The 12,118-nt window shown below is 44.4% G+C and overlaps 1 protein-coding gene across 4 annotated transcripts in view; it reads left to right on the forward strand.

Annotated features, from left to right (window-relative positions):
• The first annotated feature begins 2,754 nt into the window (after positions 1-2,754).
• Positions 2,755-12,118, forward strand: part of HDDC2 (HD domain containing 2) — a 32,015-nt gene continuing 22,651 nt past the window's right edge. For 3 of the 4 annotated variants that reach the window (XM_058566358.1, XM_058566359.1, XM_058566357.1), the window contains exons 1-4: positions 2,755-2,866; positions 4,583-4,704; positions 6,380-6,482; positions 11,692-11,760. In XM_058566358.1, coding sequence (XP_058422341.1) covers positions 2,783-2,866; positions 4,583-4,704; positions 6,380-6,482; positions 11,692-11,760 — 378 coding nt within the window. In that variant the 5' untranslated portion in view covers positions 2,755-2,782. The remainder of the gene's footprint in view (positions 2,867-4,582; positions 4,705-6,379; positions 6,483-11,691; positions 11,761-12,118) is intronic. The other variant, XM_058566356.1, reaches the window with a different exon arrangement.

Raw genomic sequence — 12,118 nt, forward strand, 5'->3', positions numbered from 1 at the left:
TAACATCATTCAACTCCTGATAACTTAGACAACTGGAGAAATTCTTTACAGCTCACTACACAAAGTAAAGAGAACTCATGCATTTTGTAAAGAAAGTTGCAAATACGGGTAGCGTTACCCACAAAGACTAAATCAAGCCTGCAGGAATGAGGAAGAGCTCAAAGGAAATCAAGGCACTGATGGCAGAAGAAGGGGACAAGGCCACTCAGAAGGAAATGTAACAGGTAGCCTGTGCATTCACCATCTGGCTTGTAGGCCATTGCTTCATGGCACCCATCTCTAGAATGTTCTTCATTCTATCCTTTTGTTTACTTATTTTTGTTTTCCTCCAGGAGACTTGACTACTTTGTCTCTGATCCTTCGTTTATTTAGCACCACCTACCACCATAAAAATAGCTTCTAGTCCACCATCCTAACCATTTTTAATAGATGCCCCACTGTCCTTGGCATTCATCTGGTGCTCAGTTGTATTTAATCCTGCTGCTGCCCCACTCTCCAAAAAAACTATTTTGTGCTTTCTCTCTTCTTAACCCTCCAACGCCTCCTCCTCCATTCACAGATATTCCAGCCTCCTCTCCTCCCAGGAGCATGGTAAGATTGCACTCCGCAGCCCCCCTCTGAAGTTAGGTGTGATAGTGTTACTTATTTTGGCCAACAATATGTAGCAGGAGTGTCACATACCCCTTCCAAGGACAGGTTTTATGAGGCAGGGTGCTACTTTTCTTTTTTTCAGTCTCGGCAACAGAGGAGGATAGAGAGCCACTTCACTCCCTGGATGAGGTTAGAGCAGGGGCCCCTAGCTGACCAGCAATGGGCATTTAGCATAGAGAGAAATAAACCTTCGGTGTGTTAAACCGCTGAGTTACAGAGGTTGCTTGTTATTACAACATAATTTAGTCTAGATTTTGCTTCCTGTTTCAGTGAAAAAAGAGAAGCAGTCAGAAGATAACTTCTACAACCTCCCATGACCACATCTGCCATTAATTAGTCACCATATTCTCTTCCTTCCTCCTGTATTACGGATGAAGCTCCATATTCCTAAGGCTAATCTTTCATCTTGCACATAGGTTGCATCCTTTTTTATCTACTCAAGGCCGTCATTCCAGTATTTCTCTCCTCTGTTTCTCACATCATCAATTTTCCCCTCTCTACTAGATCACCTCCTTTAGTAAATAAACACACTATAATGTCTCCTGTTCTAAAAAAAATCTCTCCTCTAGTAGCCCCACTCCATTTTAAATGAGTTGCAATACTCACTCCCATTATCTCTGGAAGCAGTGTTCTGCTCACCTCACTACAACTAAATCTGCTTTCGTCAAGGTCACCAATGACACTGAATTTGCTAAGTCTGTAGTCAAATCTCAATCCTTATCTGATGTAATATTGACTTGGCTGACCACATTCCTTCCTTCTTGAAATATTTTCTTCATTGGCTTCCAGGGCACAACTACAGCATCTCTTAGTCCTCTTCCTACCTCACCGGCTGCTGCTTCTTGGTCTCCCAAACTCAAATGTTGCGTTGCCCCAGGGCTTAGGCCTTAGACATCTTTTCTTTTTCATCCACAATTTCTCGCCAGGTGATCTCATCCAGTTTCATGGTTTTACAAACCGTCTTATATGCTGAAGACACAAAATTTTTACCTTTCCTCTGATGTCAGATTTGTATCTTTCTTAGGCTTTCTAATAGGTACCCCAACATGTCCTACACTAAACTTCTGATTCCTACCCTTCCCCACAACCTGCTCTTCTTGTAGTTTTCTCCAGCTCAGTAGATAGCAACTCCATCCTTCCAGGGGGTCAGGCCAAAATTTATGGAGTTATCCTTGACTCTTCTCTTTCTCCCATATCCCATGACCAATCTGTTACAAATCTCGTTAGTGCTACCTTCAAATTGTATCCAAATTCAATAACATCTCACCACCTCCACTGCTACCACCCTGAACCAAACCCAAGTCATCTCCCCAAACAATTATTTCAATAATCTTGGAACCGGTCTCCCTGCTTCCTCCCTGCCCTTTATAGTCTACTTCCAATGTCACTTTTTCTCCCTGAGTCCTTCAGCATGCATGTCCACTAAATGCCTTTAAAAATTTACCACTGGTTGTTGATGAAACTAAGACAGAGGGTTGAGACAGACCCTGACCCACTTTTGAGGGAGAGGATCCTTCAGCTCTTGAGGTGTGAAGGAGGTTGTGCTTCATCACGGGAGTGTCTTCACTCCCTAGCCCATGCACGGTTACTTCCAAAGTCCTTTGGCTATGGCCAGCCCCAAAGCCCTCCCAGTACTTCTGTCACTCCTAATTAATTTCTCCCTCCCAAAGTACTTTCCTTGTGCCTCTGGTAAAATGTTTATAGATTGCCTGCCTCGAAGTAGATTTCCTGATCTCTTCCCCCAATCAGGCACTGTCTTGCTGAAAGGCAAGATTTTAGCGCAATTTGACATGGCCCTCCTCCTCCTCCTCTAGACACACCGGCCCTCCGCCCCTTCCCAGAACTGCCATCCCTTTAAAAGTTTGACCGAGTTCAGTTGAGTGGAGTTCAGCAAACAAGTAGTAATGAGTGCCTAGTACTGTGTCTGCCTTGGATGGTGCAATGCCCAGGGGGCAGCTACCAAGGCCAGGAAGGTGGAGCACTGGACAGAAGGTTCTGGGAAAAACAGAGTGTGGAAGCGGAGGAGGTAAGAGGAGGAGAAAGAGAAGGGAGGGGAGAGGAAGGAGTCAGGAGGGGGAGGAGCCTAGGCGGCGGCCACGCGGCCTGCTGCAGCCGCTGGGGATCTGGCCGCATGGCTGCGGCGTCCTCTGAGGCGGCGTCGGGCCGCGGGGCCGGGCACCTGCTGCGCTTCCTGCGGCTGGTGGGGCAGCTCAAGGTGAGCGGGCGGCGCGCCGGCGCGTGCGGGGCCGGGGAAGCGGCCGCGGGCCCACGAGGCTCCGGCTCCCGGCGGGGCCTCCCTCCCTCCGCCCTCGGGGCCGCGGGCTCGCGGGCCGCTCCCCGTGGAGGCGGGCCGTCTGGGCGGAGGCGCGGCCGGGTGGCGAGGCCGTCCGGGCCCGGAGAGTCTGACCCGCGGGGACTGCGGGGTCGGGGGGCGAGCCCGCGTGGGGAGGCTCCCGGGAGCAGCCGGCGCGGAGAGGTGCGGGGCCCCCGCCGGCCCCGCAGATGTTAAGTGGAGGGCTTTACATCTGCCTCACGGTGGCTTCCAGAAATAACAAGACGTTTTTTAACAGGATTTTTATATAGGACACGCTGGAGTTACATCATGTGCGTGTCCCATCCGCCTTCGTGATTGTGCAGAATTTCTCAAGTTGAAAGCAGATGATCCGTTTCATGCCGCTATGACGACTGTTTATAAGATTCTTTAGAAATGTGGACTTAGGAGGAAAAAGTGCAGTCTCAGAAGATCACATCATGATCTGAATAAAAGGAAAAGTCGTGACTGGTGGTAGCATGAAGCCATTAGACATGCCCTTATCCCTTCTGCTTCAGAATTTGGAAGTCTGTGTCTTGGTCAAGTTCGGTGGTCAAGTTCCCTTTCACCACAGTGTTTTCTACTTGTGTTGAATGGGGTTGTTTGAAGGCAAAAAGTCCCAACTCCTATAATTAACAAAAATAAGATACTTGACAGTTTTGTTTTTATGTCTGAAGGACTTGTATATGTTCCATAATTTATACATCAGTTACACAGAGTAACTTGACTGTTGGCCTTTTGTATTGTATGCTTGTGGGTCTCTCTCTCTCCCTCTCTCTCTCATTCTCTGACCTCACTGGATTATTTGTTTCCAGATGTCAGTCATTTTGGTTTGTTGTTGTTAGGGCCTTCCAGTCAATTCTGACTCCTAGTGACCAGGTGTACAGCAGAGCAGAGCCCCGCCTGGTCTATTTGCCCCATCCTAGCACCTTCTGGTGCTGTTTCAAGCAATGCTCCACTGCTATTCACAGAGTTCTCCTGGCCATTTTTTCACAAGTGGGTGGCCAGGTCTTTCTTCTTAGTCTGTCTTAGTCCTGAAGCTCTGCTGAAACCTGTCCACCATGGGTGGCCCTGCTGGTATTTGAAATGCCAGGGGCATAGCCTTGAGCATCACAGCAACGTGCAGCTGCCACAGTATGACATCCGACGGATGGGTGGTGTGGTTCCCTGACTGGGAGACGAGAATGCTGAATCTTAACCACTGAATCACCAGGGCTGGCCCCATTTTGGTTAGTTAAGCATTTTTTTTTCCTGAGGAAGATTCCCCCTGTGCTAACATCTGCTGCTAATCTTCCTTTTTCTTTGCTTGAGGAAGATTAGCCTTGAGCCAACATCTGTACCAGTCTTCCTCAATTTTGCATTTGGGACACCGCCACAGCATGGCTGATGAGTAATGTGGGTCCGCACCAGGGATCCGAACCCGTGAACCTGGGAGTGCCGAAGCGGAGCACACGAAACTTGAACCACTCGGCCACAGGGCCGACTCCAGCATTTTTTAATACTTATTCTGAAATCATGATCCTGCTTCTGTGCCCTATTCACTGGACTTCTCTTGAAGAGCATAGCAGATAGTTAAAATATTTATTTTTATAAGCTTCTTTCTCGTCTCATTTTCATCAGAGAGTCCCACGGACTGGCTGGGTCTACAGAAATGTCGAGAGGCCAGAGAGTGTGTCAGATCACATGTACAGGATGGCAGTTATGGCTCTGGTGACCAAAGATGACCATCTCAACAAAGATCGGTAAGCTGATGTGCACTTTGGTGTTTGTTAGGGTCTCTGGTCTAGGAGTGTGCACCACTTTCCATGACTCAGGCCTGTGTCTAATTCTATGTCAAGAAAAATTATTTGAGGCAAACCATACAGATTCAGGATGTGGGAAGGGGCACTATGTGTGTTGATTGCTTCAGTTGTAAATTGCACTTGGGGTTTTCTCTTGACAAGTGAAAAAGCCTGCCTTGGCCTCAAGGAAACTAAGTGTGGTATTAGGGTTTCCAGGGCCCTGAAGGTGAGTGTGTTATGTCTAGGATTCTATCATTGTATTAGTACACTGTGTACTTTCATCTAGCCCCCCATGTGTGAGGTGACTTTTTGGAGTGATATGTGCAAGATGTAGCAGAGAAAGAGAGAGAGCCTCTCCCCCTGCGGTTAATCAACAGTATTGAAAATGCTTTTTGAGCACAGGACAAAGTTTACTAGCAATATAAGACAGTAAATAAATCGCACGTGAATTACACAGGCCATAGTTGGCTTCTATAAAAAGCACAAACTGTGTTAGGAAATTAGCAAAATATTCTAGAAGGAGAGATCACTGTTCTTGGGTGACCTTAATGGAGGGGCCAGAATCTGAGATGAGCTCTCAAGGGCTGACTGGGTAGAGAAGGAGAAGGCACAGCACGCGAGGGGAGGGCGTGGAAACCACAGCTCTGATGGTAGGAAAGTAGAAGTGCATTTTGGAAATGATAAGTCAGTCAGTTTGATTGCAGCAAAGGGTTCCTTAGGTGGGCTGAGGAGCCCTGTTACTCTGCAGACGGTGTGGAGCTGAGGAGGTTTTTGGCAAGCAGTACCAGATGGACGTGTGTCGGCTGGAGATGAACTTAAGAGTAGCCTGAAATTTAAACGGATGAGAGAGAGGCTGCAGGCAGGGACACCTCCAAGGAGACTGTCAGGACTTGTCCTGCCTTGGGAATAGTGGGAGCATGAAACAGACTGGCCCTCTGGGGCATTTATCTTGTGACCTGTCTGTGTTATTTTGACTGGGATTATCCTAATCACTAATCATTATCACTAATAATCATAGCCATTTGTTGAATGATCATGTGCCAGAAACATACGTTATCAAATTTAATTTTCATACCAACCTTATAAAGTATCATTACCTCTTTTTTACAGATGATAAAATAAAGGCTGACAAAACTGAGGATTTAAAGAAATTAAGTCACTTGGCAAAGGTCACACAGCTAATAAATGCTGGTTGCTGGATTTGAACTCAGATCTGTCCAGCTCTACCTGTTTCTCTAGAGAGGGCCTCATTTTGACATTTAACTAGTACGTTGGGGAAATGGTTGTTGCTCAATTTTGTATCAGTAAGTAAATGCTATAACCAGATCATCTCCTGGCTTTGTAATCTGAAGTTATCAATCTTTTAAAGTGATATTTGAAACCATCTATTTTTTTAAAAAATGCATGCTAACAATTTCCCGTGCCCTCTCATGTATTGAGTTGAATAGTAACCAGCACTTTGGATTCAGAATTGTTGCAGGCTGGCAGAATATAATTGCTTCAGAAAATACTGCATTAAAATTCTCTGTGAGGGTGGAGAGAGAAAAATATATTACGTAACTTCAAAATAGTCAAGAGGAGGAACATGTAGAGAATATAATTCTGTGTAATTATTCACCATTTCTTGCCTGGTCAGATGTGTACGCCTAACCCTGGTTCACGATATGGCAGAATGCATCGTGGGGGACATAGCACCAGCAGATAACGTCCCCAAAGAAGAAAAACATAGGCGAGAAGAGGTCAGTGTTGACTGTTGACTCCGTAACAGACCACCAGAAAAAACTGTTGCTGAAACAAAGCTAAGTTTATTAGACCATTGCAGCAAGGGAGAGCACCTCCTTGACAGATCTTAATAGTGTCTCAGGAAGAGGAAGGGCAGGGGAGGTTAGTTATAGAGTTTTAGGGCCTGGAGTGGAGGATGTTTCAATGGATCTTACAAGATGGGCAACTAGTTGGGATTGCACAGAGTTCGGGACGTAACAGCTTTGGAATGGTGGGACTCGTGAGGCAAGGTCTTAAGGAGGATTGGTGCTTACTCCCTTTTGGGTGGTTTGCAGTCTTATCTTCCAAAAGTGAGGATTTGCTGGAGTAAGCAGCAGATTGGTTTTTGCTTGTTCTCGGCCTTGTTTAACACAAGAGCAGGAAAGTATACTGCTCCCAGCCTTGTGTAACACAGGGACGGGAAATTATGTTGGTTTCCATTCTCGTTAGTATGTGGACGTAGGGAGTATGGCTTTCATTTGATCAATGGAAATAGCCAGAACTTGAAGGAATTCTCCATGCCAGGTAAGGTCTTTGGAGAGAAGTTCTATAAATCATAAGAATAATCATTATTATAATTATTATTTAGTAAACTTTAAATTAATCCTTTAATTTATTGGTTAAAAGTAAAGAAAAATATTTGTATTAGTAAGAAGTGAATCACATCAAGAAAACATTAAGTCAATGTCGATTTGGGCTCTAAACCCAGAGCCAAAGAGGAAGACATATTTGAAGCAGAGGCTGGAAAATCCAGGAAGGCTTTTTTTCTAAATGCCGAATGGCTGGTTCTCAATTCAGGGATTATTGCAAGCTACTTTTATTATAGGCCAGAGATCCTAAATTGCTAAGTGGACGGATCCTTTATCAAGATGGTTTAACAGGGCAGGTGAGCTTAAATAGCTGTTCTCAGAGCTGGAGGGAGACTGAGCTCAGCAGCCGACAGCATTTTACCCTCTAGAGGCAAGAAGATCCATGAGGAATCCCAAATTAGGATTGTTCCCATCCTGAATTATGGGAACAAGGGGATTAGTCTAAGAATGTGTTCTTCCTGCCAAAATACAGGCTGAGCATCATGACAGCTTGTAAAAAGAGAGGAAGCTAAGGAAATGTTTCTCCATAGGAGTCTAGACTGTCATGAATAAAGAATTCCTAGACTGATTGGCAGAATTAATACAACAAGAAACCAATTAGCTCAAGATTCTGAGTTGTAGAAAGGAATTAGCCCTGAACCAGAAGATGTTGAGTAGTGACATATGACATAGAGTTAAAGAAGGGGAAAAAAACTCAATTATACAGCTCATTTCAGGATATATGATGGTTTTATTCAAGGGTAAATCTGGACATTGTGGAGGAGAAATCATATACTGAAGCACCAGGGGGTAATCAAAGACCTAAAGTGACACCGAGAGGACGACAAACTGTCCCTATGCAGGTACACCGTGAATTTGAGGCTTACTCCACAGAGGAGCAAGTCAGAACCTCCTGAAGAAAAAACAGAGTCAATCGGAAGGATCTCCAACCACTGGAGATGAGAGAGAACCTACTACTGTCCTGACAAGGCTGAGTGCTGACTAGTGACGCCCCATGGAGGGGCATAGAGGGGACCTGAACAATCAGAGAGGGTGCTGCAGTCTTCCTGGACGCTGTCTCCTGGCCACGATGAAAAACCTTTCTGGCCTCATTAAACCTCCTGGCTGCTGCCCGCTCCTTCTGATTCACAGGAGAATAAATATCAAAATCGGAAGGAACAGGGGAAACATCTTAAAGAACCACAGGTTCTTGGATCAGAAACCAAAGGCTTGGAGAGCGCTGATCCTCCATTGCGTCTTCCTGCTGTGGTTAGGATTTGGGAACAGAGAGAAAGATCTGGGAGGTGAACAGTTCTTTATGCAAGTGGTGTTTATGAACAAGATTTGGATGTCTGAACCATGCATTAAGATAATTAAATGAGGGTTTCTTGGCTCGAGGTAAGGGCACATAATGAGAACCCAGAAGCCTCACTTGCCCAGAGGCTAGCCGACTGCGTCGGAAAGGCTTTAAACTGAAGTAGGAGGGTGGAAAATTCTTGATAAACCAGGCAGGCTGGTTGTTTTGGAGGAGGGTAGGTATTAAGATGAAAAGGAGAATAAGGGCATAGAAGAGCAAATTTAGGGGCCAAAAGCAATACTTGTAGTCTGACCCCCTTCCTAAACAGGATAAAATGAACTTTATGTTATTACTCCAGCTGATAAATGACGCCTGGTAGGGATCACCAAGAACTAGCAGATGGAACTTGAGGCTGGAATACACCAGTGGCTGAAATACAGCAAAAGGAGAAACATTAAGTCGGAAGGCAGAGTCATGGTTTGTGTGTATCTGCGAGGGTTCCAGTGGCTAAAGAACCAAGAGGTTAAAAGGAGAAGAGCCAAACTTTATTACAGGAGTGAACATGGCAAGATGGAGAAAATGAAAAATACTGTGAACATGTTATAGAGTGCTTATCACGTGCCAGATGATGAGCGCTTTATATATATTGACTATTTAATCCTCACAACAGTCCTTTCAGGGAGGTACCAGTATCAGCCCCATTTTACAGATGAGAAACCTGAAGGACAAAGAGGTTAAGAAACTTGCTCAGGGTTCCACAGCTAATAAATGGTGAGCCGGGTTTCAAACCCCATCTGAACCTACAGCTTGCAATTAACTACTGCACTGTTCAGTCTCACCACACACCCAATGATGTGTGAATGATGAATAATGCTCTCTGGATGTTTGTCACAAAACTGACACAGGACATTTGCTGAAAGCTTCATTCAGCTCAGAACCATAGGCAAATTCTTGACGTGCTTTGCTAAGAGGACAAAGCTATGGAAATTATCACTCTAAATCTATGTGTGAACAGGGCCAAACTCGGTTTAGAAGTGGGAGTGGCAGGGTCACCACCAGGAAGGGGAAGTCTGGCATCTTCAGCCATTACCCTGGACTTGAGCAAAGTCAAGAGCATTCATTTAAAAAGGTAGGCGTGATTCTGTGGCACATGCTGCCAAACGAGGAATATGGATTACCTAAGAGGTGTCAAAATGCAATTCTGACTGTATAATAACAAATGATGTCAGTGAGTTTAGATCCGGAAAATCATTGCTCAATTTCAGGAAGAGAGCAACAACATATTTGTTTGTTGTCTGTTTTATTTTTAAAGGACATGGTGATTTTAGTCAACAAGAAGCATATTAGCAAGTTAGTAATTGGATGTGGTCTCCAAAAAGCCAATCCAGTCTTAGGCTGCATTTATAGAAATATAGTGTCTAGTATGATGGAGGCGATGATTCCGTTCTGTTCCGCTAGTCAGACCACACATCAGTCACTATGTTCAGTGCTGGGAGCATCGCCTTAAAGGGAATAAAATAATCCTTTGTCAAAGCAAGACTTTTATGTTTGTATTCTAAAAGTTTAGATTTTGATATACCTCTACGTATATGTTATTCAGTTCATTCTTTTCAAACAAAAGCAATGGGCAAACTTGTGTTTCTGGAATAGTGTAGAGAAAGGCGATCTATTTATAAAGACATCTTTAATTTTTGAAAATGCAAAGTATTTTCTCAAGTATTTTGCTGAAATTTGTGAAAAAGAAACAAGGGAGAATGCAGGTACAAAATACCGTAAATTTCTTACCACTAAGGATGGTGTGATGCTACAAGCCATTCAGGATGATGATGTTATTGACAAGAGTGGATTGTAGACACTGGCAAATACGGTTTGCTCAGGAAGTGGTGGTATTCTATAACATTTTTTTCATCCCAGTAATAAATATACAAAAAAAATCCATTTTTATTTTCATTGCTTTTCCCCAACTCATAATTTGACTTTATATAAGACCTTTGTCACTTTTATGTAACCACTTTCCCAAAAGTGGTTCTTACAACCATATTCTTTTCAAGGAGGCTGACCTCTGGTTAGAAGAACTGAAGCAGATTAAGAGGTGTAGGGTGAGGATGGTGAAGGAATTTGAAGCCATTGGAGAGTAAGTTGCAGACCTCATGGCCCCAAAATGTGATATTTTAGAAGGATACTGGAGCAACACAGAAATGAAGGAAGAGACGGGAGTGAGGGTGGCTCCTGGGACTTTGGAGACTAGAAACAAGTACAGAACACTCTCTGCTCTCTCGTTCTCTTATCTCTGCTGTTCTTTGGGTTTTGGCTCTCTCGGGCTTCTACTTGTGGCTTCTCCCTCCCAGCCTCTGCTGGACAAGTCATGCAGATGGCCCCGAGTGGCTGGTTTGAGTTACATGGTCATCCCTTGGACCAGTCACTATGGCCACAGAGATTCTGGCCCAGCTGGCTCACTGCCCACCTGTATGATGTTGTGTTTGTGTGTGAGGGAAGAAAGCAAGAAAGCAGGAGGGATGGAGTTGGGCATAGTGGAAGAACTACAGAGATAATTTTCAGCTTCGTCTAAGAAAGTACTTTCTGTCAGTGGTGCCTAAAGCGCATTTGGGCAGCCTCTTGAGGTGCTAGGTTCCCACCAGTGGACCACTTATGGAGGGAGGGTGAGAAGTGTTCAGTGCTGCTGCTGACGGGTTCAGATACGGGTTCAGATACTACGTGGATGGTTTGGCTAATTACCCTTTAATATGCCTTCTCAGCCTGTGAGTCTCTGAGCCTACAAAATGCTATCATGTAGTTTCCTTTACGTTAGTGACAGTAACTGCCCATGTGTGTAGTGCTTTACATTTTGCAATAAAACATATTAAGAATAGAAAATGAATATAATACTATACAAAAAATTTCTTTGACCTTTGTAATTCAGTGTTACTCTCCTATTCTCCCCACTCTCAGGTTTGTTTTGAACTCGAGTATGCTTATGATTGAAATTTATCTGGGCAACTTGCAATTCATCCGCGAGATGTGAAGTCCTCGGCCTCACTTCTGATATTTCTATAATTGTCTCACACCCTCCTCATTGTCCTTTTCTGTGTCTGGTGTGCTGCAGGCCACAAAATAAGTGCTCAGTGAAGCTCATATGAATAAATACACTTATTTATTTAATGTACTCAGCTGCCCTCCTTGTAAGCCATAAATATTGTCCAGTATTCTGCTGTCCCTTTGGGAGTTATTTGTAAGAGTTTGAGCCCATTATTTAGTTTTTGTAGATGAGTTGTTAACTTAGATAAATGGGAACATGATTAAAATAACGGTTTGATATTTTAGGAAGCTATGAAGCAGTTAACCCAGCTCCTCCCGGAAGATCTCAGAAAGGAGCTCTATGAACTTTGGGAAGTAAGTATGTATGATGGATTGCTTTTTATTTATTGTAACTGAATTTAGATGGCTCATCAGTGTTTTAGTTGACTTAGATTATCTTAACAAGCTCTCTCTAACTTAATACTCTCTGGTCTGTGTCTGTTTCTTACCTCCCAGCTGCTGCAGGAATTTCTCATGGTTAAGAGAAATTTTTCTTCCCTCCAATTTTCCTGTTTTCCCTGTCACCCTCATGCCTGGTACGGATCTTGACTCATAGCCCCTGGATTTCCTGATGCATTGCTCTCACCCCCTATCCTGCCAGCCCCACACCCACCCACCCTCTTCTGGTCCTTGAAAAGAACATAGGCTTTGGGGTAGTTCAGAGCAGGGTTTG

The sequence above is a fragment of the Diceros bicornis genome, chromosome 23 (genome assembly GCF_020826845.1).
Source record: "Diceros bicornis minor isolate mBicDic1 chromosome 23, mDicBic1.mat.cur, whole genome shotgun sequence".
NCBI classification, from domain to species: Eukaryota; Metazoa; Chordata; class Mammalia; order Perissodactyla; family Rhinocerotidae; genus Diceros; species Diceros bicornis.